A 21,202-nucleotide genomic window follows, 5' to 3' on the forward strand; every position below is an offset into this window, starting at 1 on the left:
ATCACAACCACTTCAGGTCGATTTGAACGTCCATGCTAGTTTGATTTTTTTCCTGTGGCGTTTTAAAGCCCGGCTCTTCCACACGGCGCTTTCCCATCCAGATCCCCTGCTGGAGAACTCCTCCTCCTCCAGTGCTAACAAGCCAAACTGTAATTCAAGTGTTCGACTGTTGTGTTTTAGTTAGACAAAAAAACGAAGCGCACGGACGGAGGTGTTTGTACAGAAACTCTAGCGTAAGACATGGGAACACTCCCAGTGAGGTGGTATCTCCTTAGACCTTTCAGCTTGCCCTCAGTGCACCAACCATCGGCTCGGTAGGTTTGTGTGATTATCGTCTTTGATTTCTCGGCATGTGTGTGTGTGTGTGTGTGCGTGTGCGTGTGTGTGCGTGTTTACGTTTCTATTAGAGATGCTTAGAGCTAGCCACCCTGAGGGGGTCATTTCTTAAGGTCATTTATATCCTGTGTTGTGTAACCAATGTCACAAGAAGTTTAAGAACTGCAATAAAATGTGATGACAGTGTGCTCTCTTTAGTAGCCTTTTTGTCCACACGCTTCTGCTGCTCCAACCAGTCAATTCAACTCCATTTAATTATGTTTTTTTTTGAGAGTTTACATATATGTATTAAATATAAAGTCATCTTTATCCAGAGTTTTATACAGTTTGGTGTTCACAGGATGTTTAGTGTTCACACCGCAGACCTCAGCACTGCTGCTATGTTCCTGTACAACTCACAGATGTGACAGGATGCTGTGGGAGAAGAGAAAGGTTATTAAGTTGTTATTCATTCTCTCTACTAGAAAGCTTAAAATATCAATATATGTACACATAGAAAACATTTCCTGTCCCACTTTCATATGTATTAGGACATAACATATGAAAACAGATCTGAACCCAAATAATCATAACATGGTGTTTTCAGTGGAAGTTGTCACTGAGTGTGTTCACATGGACAGTTTCAGAAGTATCCCATTGTTGTGTTTGCACATGTAGTCATTTTAAAAAACCCGAAGATGCCAGCCGACATAATCTGAAAAAAAAACAGGGTTACTGTTGCATGTAAAGGCCTTAATGGTCAGGTTGAGAGTATTCCACAATGTATTACTTTTGGGATGCAGTACCACGTAGTCACCACAGGAAGGCAATAGCTACAAATAAGAATAATTCTACTCCATGAGCATAGTCTATGCTGACAGTTCCTACACATGTGCTGTATGGTACAGTCATCCTTCCTTGTAATATTCTCTTGCATGTGAGAGCACAGTATGTAGTGTTTACTGACGTCACTGAACAAACTTTGCCCATTAATTGACCTGAGTGTAAAAACATCAGATTGTCTTCCCCTCCCCTGTGTTTGTTTGTTGAGCAGTGGGTTGCCGTAGCTCCGTGTCTGTGTGTCTCCGTGGGTGACGGAGGGTTGGTGTTGGGTAATAGGTATGGGGCCCGGCGCATGTTACTCAACCCCAGAAACTCTCCAAACAGAGAGCCTTCGGGTTGCAGGCAGAGACAACACAACCGAAACATTTCCACGTAACCGCTCTCCACAAAACATCCAAGCTCTCCCCACAAGCCAAATATGGACGATCCATGCCCCCTATCTTTCCTATTGATCTTCTGCTGATCATTATTTATCGCACCGCTAAAACAGAACCGTAACTTTAGACCAGCTCCACGGCAGCAAACGCACGTTGGTGTCAGTTAAGGGTCAGTTGGAAGCCGGGGCTGGAGTTTACTGTGTGCGGAACACTGACATTCTCAGAGCGGCAGTCTGGCTAACGGCTGTGTCAGGTGACCAGCGTGTTCTTAAGACCAGTGAGCAGCTAAACGACCCTGCTGGTAATCACTGTACTGAGGTCAGGGATTGAGTGGGCACGTTTGCTGAAAGCATACAGTATCAACAAAGAAGCCATTTCTTTTTTCAGTTTATCTTAAAAATATATATATAAAATGCATACACGTACGCCTATGGGTCTAATCTGCAGGATGTGGATGTGGGAGGGACACAAAACGTTCAAATAGAAGAGGGCGTCGGCAACAAGATAACGTTTTTATGTATTTTAGAAAGGGGTAGGCGCATAGTGAAAGAGTGAGGAAAGACAGGAAGTGACATTGTGTGTAAGTATGTCTATGGAGGGAGTGGGGGTTCCTGTAGAAGTGCCAGGGAATTGAATGTTAGACCGTGAAATTCGGTAAAAGTCACACTTCATGGATTTAATCACACTGGCTGGAACAGAATTTCCCCTGAGGTTTCTTATTTTAGATAGAAAGGATTGAAATGTGTGTAGTCGTTGTTGGACAGGTCTTTCAAGCCCCTCTGGACCGTTCTGAGAGTACAAGCTCTTTCTCCTCACGCCGTTAGACAAACACTGCTGCCGTGTGACTCAAACCACACATGGAGTTTCCTCTGCTGGCTGACGTGAGGTTGAGGAGAAGGGACAATTTTCGCCTCTGAACAGGAAGTCAACTATTAAATAGGAAGCCCAGAGGAGAGGAGAACAGAGAACCCCCCCCCCCCCCCCCACCACCACCACCATTATCATCTCTCGTGCCAGATTTAACAGTCATGAGAGCAGCGCTCTCTTAGCCTCCCCCAGTTTGCCACGGCTGGCTCCGGAAGCCCTGGTCCATGTCTGTGTCTAATGGAGGCCAAATCTGCGCCCGTGTCCAGCTGTTTGGGTCCTTACAGCCCAGGAGCTCCGGCCTAATCCCATCAGTGCTCTGCTAGCATTAGCATCAGTAAACTCTGATGTGATTAGCACCATTAGCGTATCCCTAGTGGCTAGGCACTGACCCAGCCTCGTGCTGATTCTTTTTTTCTTCTCCGCTCCACATTTAGCTGGAGAGAGGAGGAACAGGGGATACGGGTTTGGGCAGAGGTGGGGCAGACCTTGAACAGTGGGACAGGTGACGTAACCAGAACGCCTGTCAGCCCTGGGTTCCGTGATCGGGGTCCCTATCTGTCAAGGTCGGACACAGGGCATGGCGCCATCCACAGTGCACACACAGACAGAGACACACACAGACACACACACACACACAGATACACAGACACAGACACACACAAACACACACATACAGAAAGTAAAGCACTATGAGACTAAAATCACAGTAACTGTTGCTGAGGTTGAGCCAAAGTGTTGGCACATTCTAAAGACACTGTATTATTAAAAGAATGGAAATGTGTTGAATTGAACTGAACTACACACACCAGGGCTGCGCAGTATGGGCCGTACGGGGTTAATGTCTGGGTGGGTCTGAGGCGTGGAGTCACCGAGAGAAGTCGCCGAAAGCCTCACATTAACCCATGACTGAGGGGAGGGCTTCCCTGGGACCTCACACCCCAGTGTGGCCGAACACACATCTCCTCCAGTGTTGACACTTCACACTTCATCAGCCTCTCGCCGTGATGGAGAGGGTGCCACACTTGACACAAACATCCCATGGCACAGGTGGCGGTGTTCAGTACAAAAGAGGATGAGGAAGAATTGATGAAGACATATTCTGTCCATGTCTGCCAGCGAGGGTATATGTGTGCTGTGTGTGCTAGTCTATTGTTTATACTCACATTATGATACCATCGCAGCTCTGTAGGGCCATGCCCCCAAAGCTCACCAAGAAGCATAGGAAGATTGTGTGTGTCAGAGTGAGAAAAAGAGTGTGTGTGTGTGTCTGTGTGTCTGTGTGTGTCTGTGTGTGTGTGTCAATGAAAGGTAAGATAGAACCACTCCCAGATCAATGTTGCAATGAATAACATGGGACATGTTGGGTGGGAGAGAGTCAAACACACACACACGCACACACACACACACACACACACACACACACAGGGAGAGAACTCTGCACACGCTTCAGTGTGTGTATGTGTGTGTGTATGTGTCGTCATCATGGTTGTGAGAAGAGGAGTTTTGGTACTATCTAATCCAGCTGCCTTTTCCACATTCCAAACATACCACTCACAATGCAATCTCCCCCCTCCACGGCCTGTATGGGGCAACACACAAACGAGGTATTCATTCTCTCTCTCTCTCTCTCTCTCTCTCTCTCTCTCTCTCTCTCTCTCTCTCTCTCTCTCTCTCTCTCTCTCTCTCTCCACCTTGTTCTACATAGGTATCCCCTGACTCATGTTGGATACATTACTAGCATAGCATGAGGTTACATCACCGTATCAGTCATCGATCTTTCCCTATGAATCTTGTTTATTTTAGAATCAGTGGAAGAAACCAGTCACTTTCAATGTCGATTGATTGCACTTCCTATATAGTATTGTGAATTCTTATCACAGCGAGGAGCTTAGAACAGATACCTTCAGAGGCACCTGGAGTTAGAGGAGTTATACTCTATCCTATTTGTTTTACATTTCACATCATACTTTATACTACACGCCTCACAGATCACTCATAACGAAACTTGCCCTTGTGATTTAGGCCCCATTTGATTAACAAATAAGGATGGACCCTTTCAATGGACCAGTGGCAAGCCGAAGATTTGCTTAAATAAACAACTCTACAAATGTTGATGACAGGTTATCCCTTGAGTGATTTTGATGGGATGTACATGGTCCGATGGGTGGAGGATGCCATAAAGCTTTAGCACCGCCCTTTTGGTAACATGGGAGGATCAATTCTAAGCGTGCTTATGAGTAAACGTTATTTCACAAAAGCATTGCTCAAATGGCTTATGCATTTTCCATGATTTCATAATAAAAATGGATAACCAATCATGGTGCCAGCTCTTATTCCAAGCAAGAAAAACCAGGGGGGATTTGGCCACCTGCAAACATCACTGTTAATAATCACAAGCCGATTCTCTCCTTTAAATTAATCTATAAGTCTACTGTAGGCTCACTTTATTAAGAAGTTATCAAAAAATGATGGACCCTAACCTAATGCTGAGGCGATTGCCTTGTTTGGGAGTGTGTCCAATCCAGAGGAATGAATATATTACCTAAAGGAGGGGAATGTTTGAAGAGTATCAGACTATCACAGGGAGTTTGGGTTTCACTGCCTGACATTTAATGGATCAGACCAAATAGATGTGTTGACCAGGTGCATCATGGGAGATAAAACATGTCATGGGCCCATTTGCCTTTCATATCTTTGTATCAATCATGCTCTTCTGAATTTTTAATTTTTGTATCCAAGACGGCAAAATATGTAGCATTGAAGCTCTCGGCTCATATCATGCAATGGCCTTGCTTGTTGATACTGAGTGTTTTGTTAAATTAAAAGATAAAGCTGAAACTTCAATACTTCAAGGACTTCAAGGTTTCACCACAAGTCTTTTGGTAAAGAGCTTGATTATTATCAGACTATTCATCACTAAGGGATCTCTCACAGAGTCAACATGGCAATGTTTTAACAACTTTTAAGGTTATTATTAAAATAGGTTTCTTAATTTTCCTTCAGTCAAACGAGTTTCTTATGTTGTTGCTATGCCAAAACTGATAGTGACAAAGATAAATGAGCTGGATAAAAAAGATTCCTGTGAAAAACATTAATGTCACCAACCACTGCTTGACTACTTGCCAGGTGTGTTATCAGTGTGTGGGTTTTGTGTTGCATTCGTCAAATATTGACTCTGTATATTTATTTCTGCAGGGCAAAGGCCATAGGGGTCTAATGTATGGTTATGTCTTCGTAATATTTTGGTTTGGTTGTCTGGGTTCCCAGAGTGCTACGCATAGGGAGGGTAGAAGGGGGTTCCCCTAAAAAAGGGTTTTCATGGAGGAGGGATGTCTGGAAATGTAAATGTGCAGGGGTCCATTTGAGTGTTTTTATGGTTGAGTAATATGAAATGTGAAAGAAGCAAGGCACGTCTAACTCCATGTTACCGGTGACAGAAGCAAGGCACCTCTAACTCCAAGTGACCCTTGACAGAAGCAACGCACATCTAACCCATGTGACCGGTGACAGAAGCAAGGCACCTCTAACTCCAAGTGGCTGGCATTGACTAGGGAACGCCAGCAGCAGGGCACAACTTCACCTTATCTAACCTAACACATTAAAGTAAAGCTTAAAACTCTATCAGTAACACAACTATGTGCTTTCCAGTCACGCCACCACAACGTGTATGCGTCTGTGGCAAGGGCGTGGAACACTGCACTGTCTTGACAGTGACACATAACTGCTCTGACATTGAAATGATGTACTGAGAGCTGAGGACACATTTACAGCCATCAGTAGAGCTATCAATAAATGCATTTAAGATTGATTTACAGGTGTTGCTTTTAAAGGAGGAAATGGAGAGAGAACCACAATGCCCCAGTTATGACAAGCACGTTTAATATAGCACAGTAGCTCATGATAATATCCATATGGCCTCTGCTGCTGTGCAGACAAAAACACCAGTTGTCTGTTGCCACTGCGATGGAAACACAACGTCCCATAGTCATTGGCCAAGATGATTCTGTCCTGAGTGCATATGTCACTGTAGATTGCTAGTGAATACAAAATTAGAATTTGACTTCATGCCATTAACATAGTTTAAGGCCCTGTCGCTTATACAATTGTGCTTTCTGGTAGGCGAATCGTTTAGGCTTCCACCCTTGCTATACCGACACAGCGTCTATCAACAATATGCCATGCCTCTGAAGCTCCGCCCCATGGTTGTGATGTAGAGCCTTTCAAATATCACACCACTAGCAAAACCCCGCCCCGCGATGGATCACATAGAAATGGTCAGATGTGAGTCAAGGAAATTAAATCTCACTTTGGCATGACAGTGAGGTGCATGTCCTCACTCCCAACCCTGTAAGAACCCACTGCTTTTACCTACGTTTTAGTAGTTTTCTCAACAATACATCACTTCAGTGTAGTGCTTCACCCGGCACGCGCCACAACTGTCACTGAGGGAGCCGGAGGTTTGGCATCTTCTAACATCAAAAATCCCAAAAGTGGAGAGATGTCTTTGCCAGATTGGATAAGGAGCTTCAGGTTTACGCTGTCCCTGGTCGTCTTGGTCTACTCTGTTGCTGAAACACGTAAGTAGCCTTAACATATCTATTGACAGACCGGCTTTTTTGATAATCAGTATGCTATTCTGCTTCAGACATAGTGGTATCCGGTAAGCAATTGAGAATGTTGTCTAATTGTGCCAGAAGAAAAAAGACTGACTTTTTTTTTTTTAATTCTGCACAAAAGAATATCTACTGCGTTGATTATTGTAACACGACCTAAGAAATCATCTCCTCTCGTCTGGCTCTTTGGGGGGTTTTCCCGAACCATTCCGGCTCTTCAGTCAGAGACAGACAGAGTATGCACAAGCATGGAAAAGTGCAAAGTACGCTAGTAATTGTAGTGTTTTGATGCAGTGATAATGTCCTGAACTGAACTTGGATTGTACGGTAGTTTATGTTGTGGGGATCTAGGAGGGGTGGGGATGCTCTCGATGAGGCTCAGATAACACCTCTAGAATGTAGTCCATACAGGGAATTTTCCTCTAATCAATCATATATTAATTTTTTCCCCCTTTTGATATCAACTTTTCTCCTTTGTGGGTCTATTGGCAGATACTGTTGTCGAACAATTGATAACAACACTCAAAACGTATGAATGAGTATAGATCCAAGGCACCAATTGGCTATTCTTTCAGATAGCATGTGTGGTCGTTAGCCAATGGGAGGGCGAAATGTGTTCATCATCCTGCAACATCATTGCCAGTGACGAGTAGGCGGGTAGCCTCGGCTGAAGGAAAAAGAAGCCGGCGTATCTCCAGAAATTGGGCGCGGCAGTGGAGTACAATGTCGATATTAATTCGTTTATTTAATTTTCATTTTACCACTAAATTGAAATGAATATAAATACGATTTCTATATTTCTAAATATGTTCTTCAGAACTACTCTTTAATGTACAAACACCATATTAACATGCTACGCAGAACAAATTATACCCTCTCAACATATCTTTACAGCTTGTGCTATTGTGCGATATCATCAGGAATTCTAAGAATTTATCCAACCCGTTGCTCAACAATGTATATCGGTATACCAACAGCTCCGAAGCTGTTGTGAGTAGAATTTTGTAGGCGATGTAGAGCACCGTAGCACATCTAGGGCAGTGCTGTGTCAGGTTCAGGAGAGAGAGTCCTTCAACCTCTGGCGGTTTAATGGGTGAAGGTCCAGCGCTGTAGCGGCAGTGGCCTCATTCAGCGCCAGGTCAGAGCTTGGGAGCACGGGAGTTTCCAGATTAAGACCACTTTTCCTGGCTCTTTACGTCCTTTTCCTGTAATTTAGTGAGTCAGCAGTTAAGGGACGGATTATTTCCCCCCTCCCATTTCTAATGAAATTCGGGTTGGTGGCAGGGGTGTGTGTGTTTTATGAAACACTGGCGGTTCTGCTCTTCAGCCTTACAGTTGCAGTTGTGACACCGACTCACCACAGGAAGCCTACAGTTCAGTTGCATTGCAGATCTAGAAGTTTGCAGGCCTGGCATCACTCTATACAGTGCATTAAGAGCCTTCCACTGCTCATAGTATGGCCTAGGGATTTACATGCAGATGCTGAGTGCACACACACACACACACACACACACACACACCCACAAATGCTCATGAAGAAAGCTCTCAAATCCCAGACACGTGTGAGTAAGTAAGCAGAAACCTGTCCTGTTTGCAGATGGGGGCTTGGCTTCTGCACATGTGTGTTGTATGTTAACCTGCAGTGATGTAGGCTACACTAGACTCTGAACTCCTGGCAGCCGAGGTGTTATAAACACACGCGCTCCGTCGTGCCATAAACCTTTATTATAGTTTTTCTCCCTTGTTGCATCTTGCCGATTGTAATCATTTTATTTGCGTAGTGAAGCAAATTGTAAAGAAACACAGGCACACTTTTATTTAAAGCCAGCCTAGGCCACCATAGAGGCTACAGGGTTGAGCTTAAGGCCCCACTCTGTGCTGTGTGCTTCTATCTTTATACGATTTCAAAGGTGACAGTCAGGTGACATAGCCCAAACGATAAGCTCTTTATGTGCGGCCATATGACAGTCACACACAATACAGTATTTGTCACATGAAATCTTTTTTGACTTTAGAGGTTGGCTGGGGCGTGCATTTATCTGTAGATCAATGGCATTCATCACGTTTGGCTTCTTTTTGCTGCAGTCAAAATCAGCTGGTTTAATTCAATGCCATGGCTGAAATCACCTTTCCTTTTTTTCCCCTCACAACTGTATTGACAGAAGCCGCCTTGATAAAAGCCGTGGCTTGATTTAAAAAAAAAAAATCATTAGCAGAAATATAGACGACAACGTGAAGACAGATCGAAAGACACGCTTACATTTCCTGCTCTGCTGCACAAACAGAATGGGGTGATTTTCGAATGACTCCGTCTGAGGCTGTGGTTACAGTATTCGAGTGTTTGCTGAATTGCTTGTTGTTCATTCCAAATTCAACTCATGCGACTGCACTCAACCACTTAGCTGAGAAGCGGAGTGGCCAAACCCTATGTTCATTTCTAGTATGAGAGACGTATACTGTACCTTGCTATACCTCACACATTACTAATAGCAACTCAGTTACTTTAATGTGGGCTGCCAAAATGCTTCCCGATAGAGACTAATGATAGCTTCCTTGCTTTAAATGACCTTTTACGGGGAACTCCAACCTGATTTAGTGAAGGACGTCATGCAGTCCAATGAGAGGCACGCTCCCATGGACCCTTAATGAGCAACAAACAGCTTTAAATGACCTTTCATTGAGGCACTGAGTTATTGGGGGCTGCTCTTTCGCTTTCTTTCTTGCATGCTTTCTTGTTTGCACACTGGGAATGGGGAGGCTGCTGCTCTCATGAAAGGGTTTGTGAATGTGCCGGCGTCCCCCTTTTTGCCTAGGGGGTTCAGAGACTAGTCACACGCCTTCAAAGGTCAAGGTTGAAGTTGTGGTGGGTGGCCGGGGGTCGGTGTTTGACCTATATTATGGGCACACAAATTGAATGAATGAATGAATGCTTCAGACACAGACAGACAGACAGACAGACAGACAGACAGACAGACAGACAGACAGAGAGAGAGAGAGAGAGAGAGAGAGAGAGAGAGAGAGAGAGAGAGAGAGAGAGAGAGAGAGAGAGAGAGGGAAACCGAGGTTGAGGGGAAGTAGGGGTGCATCAGGGCAGCAACTTCTCTTTTTACACTCCTTCGCCACGCCTGAAGAAGAGTGATTCGGTGGTTGTAAATAGATCCGGGTTTTCCATGAACAGCTGGAAGTAGTGGGGGGGAGGCTCTGTTCCTGGAACCCACCCCTGGCGGAGGGCCCAGACTCTCTGTGTTTATACTGGGGGGGGGGGGCCACGACGGAGGAGAGCAGGACACCCTGCTTTCTTCCCTTAAAAAGTAAAGGATGAACTACGTTTCCCATGTAGACTTTGTAAATGCGTTTTTTTTTTTGTCAGTTGCACGTTTGTCACACGTCTTTATGTTTACTTTACTAACTTATTTTTTTCATTTATACGCGCCATCTGGTTTCACATTCGAGATTTGGCTGGGTGATTCTACTGATGGATAGAATTCGGGTTAGAATTCAGAACTTCACATAAGGTGCGGGCCTAAAAGGTTTCACTGTGGGATCTTTAGTTACTATTGTAACCATGGATGCCAGGCGAGTTCATCCAGTTCCTGGTCTTGTTGCCACTTCAATCCCCTCCTCCTCCCCCCCCCCCCCCCCCCCCTCTCCTTAAGTCTCTGTAGTATTCTTGTTATGAGGAATTTTGTCAGGGCCCAATCAGCAACTGGTGGTGTGATTATCGAGCTCCACCCCTCTCCTTTGTCTTAAAGAGACAGCCGGTGGTGACTTGTCATACGTCACCGTGACCTGTGGCGTTAGATGAATTTCTATGTGAACAATGCAGGAGGTATTTCAAGACAACGATCTGACGCGGACCAGAGCTGTCAAGGCCATCGTGTACCTGGTGGAGCCCGTCTGTGTGTGTTTCAACCCTCCCCCCTCTTCTCTCTTCCCCCCCGCCACATCTGCACAGGGATGAAGCCATCAGGTCACGTAGAGGCCACACAGTTTTTGGCAGTGAAACCCTAAAACTGCCTCAGCCGCCTTTTTAAAGAAGTAATGTTCCATTAGTGGGTTCCGTTCATATTTCGTTCCTGACTGTACATTTTTATACTTTTTTTTTGTATTCCTCTCACTCTTTCCTTCGTGCCATTTACGCAGGCAGGGAAGAGTGAGAGGAATACAAAAAAAAGTATAAAAATGTACAGTCAGGAACGAAATATCATCAATAGTGCCTTTGATTTTACAGCTAACTGAAGTTATGAAGTGAACTACACATAACGGATCAGCTGTGTGCTGTTGTGGTCTCAATTCATTTCAGACATTTTTCTATATGTTTCTTATATAAATAGTCCATGTTCCATTGTCATAGTGACCAAGAATAGAATTTAATAACTTCCTTCATCTTTTCCTGGTTCCTCCATATTGATAATCATATTGTGTGCGTCTGTGGAAGTGCTCAGCATCTGCAGCCAAATTCTGCTGCAGCCAAGGAGGATGTTCTTTGTGTATTTACTGATATGATCTTAATTACCCCCACCATCTAACTTTATGATGTTAAATATTAACCACTTTGAGAAGTTACTCCTTTTTTGCACCTGACAGGCCACGTTAATGTTCTAGTAGACTATATTGTCCGGTCATATTTGAGAAGGGCTGTAATGTGAGCTGGCGTTGTTCCGTGGCGTGACAGCGGGCACGTCAGGAGTCAGCCCAGCCCCCTGTTTGTTGTGAAGGATGCCTGTGGGTGTTAGGTGTCACAAGGTTCTTGCTCTCTGTGTGAGCTTGTGAAAAAAAGACCCCTTGTGTGAAAGTGGTGGCTAGTAGTTACTCAACCCCTCTCCTCCTCCTCCTCCTCCTCCTCCCCTCCCCCTACTCCTTGTCTCTTTCCTTCCTGTTCTCCTACAGAGGCCGCTACCTGCACCTCAAGCCAGTTCCTGTGTGGTAACGGGAAGTGTATCACCTCGCGATGGATTTGTGACGGCTCCGATGACTGCGGCGACGGAAGTGACGAGCTACCTGGTACCTGCCGTAAGTGAACACATATTAGCATATTAGCACTCTTCCTCCCCCCGTGGTCTTCTTTTTCAATGATGAGGACTCATGGTGTTGCAGTCAATGGACAGTTCTTCTTTGAGGGGTTTTTCGACCCTTCTAATGCACTTGGCTTCAGTGCTCAGATGAAGTTCTGACTTACCTGAATCACATAATCCAGTAGCTCAACAACGCTGGCAGGGAAAATCATCAAAGATTTAAAATGTTCTCACCTCTCACCTCGATGAATCAATAGTCATGTCTTCCCCCCTCGCCGTGTCGTACAGAGAACAAGACGTGCATGCCAACCGAGTTCAGCTGCGGCGGACGCCTCAACCAGTGCGTGCCCTCCGGCTGGCACTGCGACGGCAAGAGCGACTGTGAGAACGGAGCTGACGAGACTGGATGTGGTAAGAGGACGTGAACCCCGCTCACACATTCATTGGTTTTAATGACACTAAACACTAAAACAGGTTTTTTCCTGTATTCTAATATCCTAATTCTGACATCTTCGTTCTGTGGCCATTGCATAAACTCATTCATCAGCCTGCCTTCCGTTAGTCTATCTCTGTCTACTGGTAGTATATCTAAAGGCTCTGTCTGCTTGTTTTAAATTTGTCTTTTTGTCTACTAGCTGCTGTAGATGCGTTAGCCTTTCTGTGTATGTGTTGGTTTGCCTGTGTGTCTGTTTTGTGTGGGAGATCCTCTGGTCTTGATCCTTTTGGTTCCCGTTGTGCCCCCCCCCCCCCCCCCCCCACAGCTCCAAGAACGTGCTCCGACGGCGAGTTCAGCTGCAGCAGCGGCCAGTGCGTGGCGCTAGCCTTCGTGTGCGACGAGGAGCACGACTGCGAAGACGGCAGCGACGAGACCACCTGCCCGACGCCCACCTGCCGCCCCGGCTCCTTCCAGTGCAACAACTCCAAGTGCGTGCCGCGTCTGTGGGCGTGCGACGGCGACGCCGACTGCCCCGACGGCTCGGACGAGTGGCCGCAGAACTGCGCCGCGTGGCCGCGGCCACCCACCAGAGCGCCCTGCTCGGCGCTGGAGTTCCACTGCGCCAGCGGCGAGTGCGTGCACGGCACCTGGAAGTGCGACGGCGGGTCGGACTGTTTTGATGGGTCGGACGAGGTCAACTGCAGTGAGTATTTTTTTTTTTGCGCACACACATCAAAGTTTCATCTGATAAATATGCAGTATGCAGTATGCAGTGGGCACTCGACTATGTATGTTTTTGTGCTATGCAAGTATCAGTATCTGGTCTTATATAGCTAATGGTTTTTTTTTTATATACTGTTTGCCTTAGTCATTCACTGTTTCTGCTCCGTTTGTTTTCTCAGCACACGTGACCTGCCGGCCAGATGAGTTCCAGTGTAATGACGGCACTTGTATTCATGGCAGCCACCAGTGCGATGGAGACTATAACTGCAAAGACCATAGTGACGAGATGGACTGTCTGACCAGTAAGCAAACACACACACACACACACACACACACACAATAAAAAAAACGACTAAAGACCATTCCCAACTCACTCTTGTCTTGGCTTGTACTCAAACCCATCTTCCTGAACGAAGTTTATATATTTTTCCACATCATTTTTACAAATGTAATTTTGGTGTTTTTCCTGTGGCATGGCTTGCTCCCGCTCATCCCTGACCGACTCCTTCTTCTCCCCAGGGGTTTCCTGCGACGGCCCAGACAAGTTCGAGTGCCGCAGCGGCGAGTGCATCAGCATGGACAAGGTGTGCGACAGAAACCGAGACTGCAGGGACTGGTCGGACGAGCCTCTGAAGGAGTGTGGTGAGTTGAGCCCTCATCCCAATCCCAACGAAAATGCCAGGAAATCTCATGCACTTCCTCAGCAGCAGGGAAAATATCCAGGCTCTGAGGTCTGGCAAACAAGCCAACTTGGTGGTTGGGAAAGTGAGGTCACTCAGACAGGGAAAATATAAAGTCATAGTGCTGCTGGTGTCTGATGTTCTTTTCTCTTCCTCCCTCTCTCCCTCTCTCTCTCTCTCTCTCTCTCTCTCTCTCTCTCTCTCTCTCTCTCGCTCTGTACCTGTTTATTATAGGTACCAATGAGTGCCTGACCAACAATGGAGGCTGCTCCCATACCTGCAATAATCAGAAGCTCGGCTACGAATGCCTCTGCCCTGCTGGGTTCCATCTGGTTGGCAAAACGCAATGTGAAGGTAACATTTGGAACACTACTCTTTTATCCCTTAATAGTCAAGTGCAGAAAATACCGGGCCAGCTTCCAAATTCTTAACCACGCTAATCATGCTGACAATGCCATGCTAATCATCTATCGCCACGGAGACAGATTTTCAGAATATCATTTCTCACGGCATGAACTCATACTGACTCTGTTTCCACAGACATCAATGAATGTGACGAACCTGATACCTGCAGTCAGATGTGCATCAACACCGAGGGCAGCTACAAGTGCGGCTGCTCCGAGGGCTACGAGATGGACGCCATGACCAAGGAGTGCAAGGCCATTGAAGGTGGGTGTGAAATTCTGAAAAAACTGTACATAATTGATATTTTTTCTATCTTAATAACTCTAAGCACATATCCATATCCTTCTCTTTAACCGGTCTGTGCACTGTGTACCCTATAGGCAGCATTCCCTACCTGTTCTTCACCAACCGTCATGAGGTGAGGAGGATGACGCTGGACAAGCGGGAGTACACACGCCTGATCCCCAGCCAGAAGAATGTAGTGGCCCTTGACATGGACATGCCCAACAAGAAGATCTTCTGGTCCGACATGACCCAGAAGAGGATCTACAGGTTAGTAAAGCTCCATAAAACAGTGAAGGGGAACAAAAGACCCACCTAACTGATTTATGGCCTGTGTGTGTGTGTGTGTGTGTGTGTGTGTGTGTGTGTGTGTGTGTGTGTGTGTGTGTGTGTGTGTGTTCCTGTCAGTCTAGTTTTTTTTACTTTTTTTTTTAAACTGGTGAATAATCGTGGCTTCACTTCTCTGCTTCAGCTCTCTGATGGACACGGCTGGAAACCCCTCCCAGCACAGCACGGTCATCGGCGGCAACATCGCGGCTCCGGAGGGACTGGCCATCGACTGGATCCACGGCAACATCTACTGGACTGACAGCGCTTTCAGCACCATCTCCGTGGCTACCACCAGTGGCGCCAAGCGGAAGACCCTCATCCAGGACGGCTTGCAAAAACCCCGCGCCATTGTGGTTGACCCGGCAACCAAGTATGTTTGTTTTCCCTCCGGCTGCACTCACAGTATAACGTTGCGATGTAATATAACATGGATTAATAGTCCTCACATTGAACGGCTTGTATCTCTCCAACACTCCAGAGGGATGTTTTGGGGACTAAAGAGGCTAAGCATCTCCATGTCTTGTGTTTGTTTGGCAGCTACATGTACTGGACTGACTGGGGAACTCCAGCCAAGATCGAGAAGAGCGGTCTTAACGGCGCGGGCCGTGTCGCCCTGGTTACAGACAACATCCTCTGGCCCAACGGTCTTACTCTGGGTAAGCGTTCCGTTTGCTTTTGTTGCTGCAGTTTGTTGTGTGGTAAGGTTGTATAAAGAGGCAAATGTCTGTTTGCATGTTTAATAGATAAATCAGCAAACTTAGTGTACTTGATCCAATTGTGTGCGTGGCTGATAACGATTTTGTGTCTTTGTTTATTTTAGACATGGTGAGCCAGAAGCTGTACTGGGTGGACTCAAAGATGCACACCCTGTCCAGTATCAGTGTGGAGGGAGCCGGTCGCCACACGCTCATTTTCAACGAGGAGAAACTGGCCCATCCTCTCTCCCTGACCGTCTTTGAGGTGAGCATCGATCTGCGAAACCCCAAAACCATCTAATCAGACTCCAGAATCTGACCTTAAGACATTTCGAAACAGAACTGGCTCTTCCAGGCTGCACAGGGTCACAGATTAGAGCCGCATACCCAGGATCCTCTGCTGGCCTCCCGAGTCGTGAACCCTGTAAAAGGATTGTGCAGGATTAGCGCTGGTCTTGTTAGACTCTTACGTGCTGCACTGACTAATGCTGTTTAGCCGGCCCAGAAGCACCTTAGCCAAACAATCCCCGTTTGTAATAACAAGCCGAGCCGCTGAACTCATTACAAGTGTGGTTTACAAGTTCGTGGCACCGCGAGAGAAAGTGTTGAGTGAGCGCATATTTTTGAATTAGGTAATATCGGGAAGATGTAGAGCTTGCTGATTTCTGCATTATATGTGTGTGTGTGTGTGTGTAATATTCTGACCTGATTTTCTCAATCTTGATCCGCAGGAGAAAGTGTTCTGGACGGATATGTCCCACAATGCTATTATGAGTGCCAATCGGCTGACAGGAAATGACATCACCAAGATGGTGGAGGGTCTGCACTCGCCCGAGGATATTGTGCTGTACCACAACCTGAAGCAGCCTGCTGGTATGAACACACCCACTCATTCCCACCCATGTTCAGAAAACATTTAGAAAAATATAATATAAAAGCTCCCCGATTTGACTTAACTCACTTCTCTCGCGTCTTTGTTTCCCGTCAGGCAAGAACTGGTGCACTGAGGCCAACCTGTCGAACGGGGGCTGTGAGTTCCTCTGCCTGCCGGCCCCATACATCAATGAGCACTCGCCTAAGTACACCTGCGCCTGTCCTGATCACATGATCCTCTGCCCTGACATGAGGAAGTGCATAACAGGTAGGTTTGCGGACGATATCAGTTACACTACACACTCACCTGTGTTCACCTCTTATCAGTGTTTGCCCCCAACTACTTTTTTTTCTCCTTGATATAAAACAATTAAAAAGTACTTTTGGGGGAGTCATGACCATTTAGTTTAGCTTAACACTACAAGCTACTTTGATGGCACATTGCCACCTCAAGTTCTATTAGCTGAGAATGGAAGCCGTTTCCGCGGCCTGTGAATTGGTTGCCTGACATGGAAGGAAAAAAAAAAGTTAATCCTCTGAGAAATGTCCTGTAGTCTTACCTTTCACCCATATCTTGGCCTAGCACCCCCTATGACCACGAAAGCCCCAGCCACCGAAGCGAAGCCTTTGCCCAAGATCCCCCCGAAGCAGCCCACCGGCACCGCCAGGCCCCTCAGAACCACACCTGCCTCCCCCACATCCAAGGCGTCCGCTCCTCGCAAATTCCCGGTGGACCCAGACACCAACAAGGTGGAGGAAACGGCCACCAAGACAGAGATTCCTTCACAAGAAGGTAGGACGACTTGCCTTTTGAAAATACAAATTGTGAAATCAAGTTGTACACTTGTTTATAATATTCAAATATACATTTGCTTTGCATTGCATTACATTGCATTTTATGGCCCTTTCTATCTTCCTCAGGCACCAATAATGGATACGTTGCTGTTCCCAGTACTGGCAAATCCTCCCCCACTGCATTGTACATCGTGATACCAATAGGTCAGTTGGAGCATAAATATGGACTCACATGCATGACTGCACAGAGCACTAAGAAATGTGAATATTTATTCACAAAGTTTTAAATGACTTTGGTTCTGAACGGTCCCCCCTTGTCCTCTTGCAGTTGCCATGTGCCTGGCTGTCTTTGGTGGCGCGCTGGTGTGGAGGCACTGGCGAGTGAAGAACACCAACACTATTCACTTTGACAACCCCGTCTACCAGAAGACCACTGAGGACGAGGTGCACATCTGCAGGAAGAACAGTCAGGACGGCTACACCTACCCCTCTGTAAGTCAGAACGTTATCAGTATATTTGTGTCGTGTTATGTTTGTAGTAGCCATTTTTGGATAGGCCGGCGAGTTAGAGCAAAGTTCTTACGTCCTTCTCGTTTGTTTCCTCAGCGGCAGATGGTGAGCCTGGATGAAGATTTTGCCTAATGTCTACAATGTTCGTGGGCTGACATTTGAAGGAAAACGAAGTTCATTGACAAATGCTGCTTAATGTTACATCACTTTAAAATCTCTCTCCCTTCCGGGGAGGGGGATAACCTCATCACTGTGGTACCCGCTCTCCAGCTGCATGACACCCCAGACGTCCCAAACAAAAACTAAGAAATCCAAACTTCAAATTGAGGCCAGTGTGAGCTATTTTTCTTTATTCTTTTAGTTGTTTTTTTGTTTTCTTGTTGTTGTTTTTTTTTATACTACCTGATGGAAAGATCTGAAGACTCAGAATTCCTATGAAGGAAACATGCACCGACATGAAAATATTTACAATTACAGATTTGATGGAACACTTACAAAAATGGTAAAGATCCTTGGATCTACTTAGAGCTGGAATTGAGCGACGTACAATGAGCGACTTTGTCACACCCGGAGATAATTCTAGATTGAAGATTGTTACTTTTTGTTCGTTCGATGTTATCCTTTACTCCTAAGGTTACAATACTTTTTGAAAGGTGTCTGAAGGAGCATGACTTGCACTATATAAATGTCCCATTTTACACGCAAACCGATTGTTAAAGATCTTCATATCCAGTGAAGGCTCTTGTTAATAGTTATCAAGAAATACAGGTGGATGAAGTCAGTACTTATTAAATTATATTAGTGTAGGCGCAACTTTGCACTTCTCATTTTGTAAGGTACAGGTTTGGAAATCTCACAAGCCTTAAGAACTCCTTTCCATTGCCCCTCTCCTTTACGAAGACTCTCTGTGATATCCTCTGCAGGTTGTTAGATCTGTGCCTTGTTTTCCACAGTCCAGCATTCGCTTTCCAGTGTGGCATTATGTTAAGTGTTTCTCACGCCATTCAAAGCGAGCTTTATGACCAGTTTACTCTTGTGCCTACCCCTCTGGTGTTCCACCTGACCTCAGGTCAGTCCCACCTAACAGTTCCTTCCCTCAGGTGAGAACACCTCAGTGGCTGTTCGGAGTGTGTAGTTCTGCTTTGACACACTCAGGGCTTTTGAGTTAGGTCCAGTTTCACGCTTTTTTTTTGTGTTTTATCCTTTTAGACTGCAATGGGCTAGCATACATAGCTTCATACATAGGGATGTCCACCAGTGAAGAAATCAGTCCATTTTATTCCTTGTTTGGGCTTGGTGATCCATTCCATAACGTGTAAATTATATTCTATGCTATGTACGAATGATAGCTTTGATAACCTCGACGTGAGCTGACATGTTGAGAGTGTGTAAATATGTGTAAAAAGTCATGTAAATATGTACATAATTTGTTGTTACCCAGTTCAGTGTGGTGGTATGTTTAAAAACTCAGATGCTGTACATAAGAAAATCTGGTTATTTATTGTCCTATATAATAATAATGTTGATTTTTTTTTTTTCTATTTCCTTATTTTATGTACAGTTTGTGTTGAATTTCTGGTCTATGAATGGAAAAACAGTTGCTCCCATCTAAACTCCCATACTAGTCCATTTCCATTCCGTGAAGACAAGCCATTTAAACATATTTACTGGTGAGATGCAGTCTGATGACAGTTTGTAGAGTGTAAATAAAATATAAATGCACACAGGATTGTGAGTGCCTGCTCACAGTCTTCAGCCTTCCCTACAAGCTAACGTTGGTTCACAATGTGTCTTAGTGAATGCCTTAAAGCCGCATATATTGTTACCTGGCAAAGATGAGAAACACAGCAATGTATTCCCGAACACTAACAATGATTGTGTGAGTGAAGAGTATTTTGTGTGGTTGCCTGGTTTGATCGATCTGTGAATACCTGTGTATTGTCGTCAGGGTGTTTACTCTCTCCAGGAACGAGTGGCCACCAGACATGACGTCTGTTGACCTATTACAGAATACATTGCTCTGTTTTATCATGGTCCGGTTCAGTGAAGGAAAAACTACATCCAAAGTTGAAGTCGTAGGTTGTATCAGTTTGGTTGTTTGTATGATTGTTTGTTTTGTTAAATGATGAATAAATCATGGAAAAATTACTTCTTGTTTTTGCTTTATTTTCCGATAGGCAAATAATATTTAACAAAGATATATATGTAGGTGAAAAATCTGTTTCTCTCACCCTCTTGGTAAAAGTCCAAACCCCAATGTCACATGTTACTGACACAAACTGACCTTTCCTGGTCAAAGCCAATATCAACAGATAGCTTTTTTTTTCCTCTTCATTCGGGCAAACTCCACTAAAATGGTACACCGGGGATTTTTGTCCCCCCCCAGAACTGACTACCGAGCTGGCATGCTTTCTGCAGTTCACATGGCACCGGTAAACCCGCTGACCCAAACGTCCATCACGTAAGATGGTGCCATCCTAGGCCATTATCTCCTATTTCGTATCGGACCACAGAAGAAAAAAAAAAGGACCGAGCTGTGATTTGCCTCATAAGGAAGCACCCACTGCATTCGGCTTGAGTGGCTCAGGCAGGGAACTGGTTTAGCCACACAGATAAGTGGACTGTGATGCTGTATGGAGTCATGTTTCACTGACCCCCGACCCCCCCCCCTTAAGTAGATCATTGGGATTCACCCAACACCCCCAACCCCATCCGTTCAAATGGAAATTGAAAGCGATACCAGCTGGATAATGCCTTCCTTCAAATGAGTCCTCTGTCTGCAAGGAGGCAGTCCTCAAGGGTTCTAACTCACCAGATCAGGCCTGGGTGGGTCTGTGGAACTGTTGAAGCCACCCAATGAGGCCATTCGCCCCGGCCTGGTAGATCTGGTTAAATATGGCCACAGGCCTTCCCAAATTACAGCCCCGGCATGGCCTTTCAGATGGCCCCTGTGATTGGACACGCCCAGGAAACCACAGCAGGCCTCCTCCATCTCCTCCCTCCTTCCTTCCCTCCCTTCTTTCTATCCATTATAGATCCACGGTGAAAGCTCAGTGTTTTCTGTAGGGAAAGACGATGCTCACTCAATGTGCATAATTAATGATTTACTGAGTGCCAGTAACTCAAGTTACCATAGGGAAGCTCCACATGCATACCTCTAAAGGGTACTGAGCGCTGAGTCCACCAGTGATAATGGATGCAATCTTTAACATTTACCTATAGGCCACTTTAAATAGTTATTGTGTGCTTGTTGCTCGTTGCCAGTTGCTCCTTCAGTAAAATTAGCGTCCCATGCTAACCAGCACATGCTGATAAACAAAAGCGTGTTTTACTTAAAGAGGGAAATATATAATCTGAAGCCTTTCCCTGGCGTAATGCTACACACAAACTTACTTCAGTGTCAGACACTTCTAGGCAGGCTAGACCTCCCAGGTTTCACTCAG

General features: G+C 45.5%; 2 protein-coding genes across 5 annotated transcripts in view; both read left to right on the forward strand.

Moving 5' to 3' along the window:
• LOC105910172 (transcription activator BRG1) overlaps window positions 1-522 on the forward strand; it is a 22,328-nt gene extending 21,806 nt beyond the window's left edge. For all 4 annotated transcript variants that reach the window (XM_031563811.1, XM_031563813.1, XM_031563812.1 and 1 more), the window contains one exon: window positions 1-522. This exon is cut by the window's left edge and continues 695 nt beyond it. The gene's annotated coding sequence lies outside the window, so the exon portion shown is untranslated.
• A 6,135-nt stretch (window positions 523-6,657) lies between these two features.
• Window positions 6,658-19,907, forward strand: ldlrb (low density lipoprotein receptor b). Its single transcript, XM_031563899.2, has 18 exons — window positions 6,658-6,979; window positions 11,906-12,028; window positions 12,319-12,441; window positions 12,792-13,169; window positions 13,369-13,491; window positions 13,709-13,831; window positions 14,104-14,223; window positions 14,410-14,538; window positions 14,655-14,826; window positions 15,029-15,256; window positions 15,424-15,542; window positions 15,707-15,846; window positions 16,313-16,454; window positions 16,570-16,722; window positions 17,038-17,247; window positions 17,376-17,453; window positions 17,578-17,741; window positions 17,856-19,907. The coding sequence occupies exons 1-18, from the start codon at window positions 6,901-6,903 to the stop codon at window positions 17,889-17,891; spliced, it is 2,640 nt and encodes an 879-aa protein (XP_031419759.1). The 5' UTR covers window positions 6,658-6,900; the 3' UTR covers window positions 17,892-19,907.
• Window positions 19,908-21,202: the final 1,295 nt, after the last annotated feature.

The sequence above is a fragment of the Clupea harengus genome, chromosome 26, assembly GCF_900700415.2.
Source record: "Clupea harengus chromosome 26, Ch_v2.0.2, whole genome shotgun sequence".
NCBI classification, from domain to species: Eukaryota; Metazoa; Chordata; class Actinopteri; order Clupeiformes; family Clupeidae; genus Clupea; species Clupea harengus.